General features: G+C 71.1%; 1 protein-coding gene across 1 annotated transcript in view; it reads right to left on the bottom strand.

The window, feature by feature from the left end:
* The window catches only part of LOC102769896 (NKAP-like protein), a 2,994-nt gene extending 2,752 nt beyond the window's left edge, over window positions 1-242 (bottom strand). The window contains exon 1 of the mRNA XM_006764307.2: window positions 103-242. Within this exon, the coding sequence (XP_006764370.1) occupies window positions 103-242 (140 nt within the window). The remainder of the gene's footprint in view (window positions 1-102) is intronic.

Genomic DNA, 242 nt, shown 5'->3' with positions numbered 1-242 from the left:
GGAAATATGGCGGCTCCGTGCCCGGCTGCGCAGGCGCATCACCGTCCGTCCCGCGTTGCTTCCGCTTCCGTCGGTCGCCAGGCGAAACCCCAACCCGCGCACCGGGGCCGAGAGGCGCTGGTCTGGGCCGAGGCGTCGGGAGGGCTGTGTCCCGAGAGGTAAAGGGCAGGGAGGGCCCGTTCGGGGTTGACGGTCCCCGACCGGAGCCGAGCCCGTGGGGACGAAAGGAGAGGAGTTGGCAT

This window comes from Myotis davidii, unplaced genomic scaffold, assembly GCF_000327345.1.
Source record: "Myotis davidii unplaced genomic scaffold, ASM32734v1 scaffold1521, whole genome shotgun sequence".
Classification (NCBI taxonomy): Eukaryota; Metazoa; Chordata; class Mammalia; order Chiroptera; family Vespertilionidae; genus Myotis; species Myotis davidii.
Note: the sequence above shows the minus strand (reverse complement) of the source record. Positions and strands in the feature narration are given on the sequence as shown.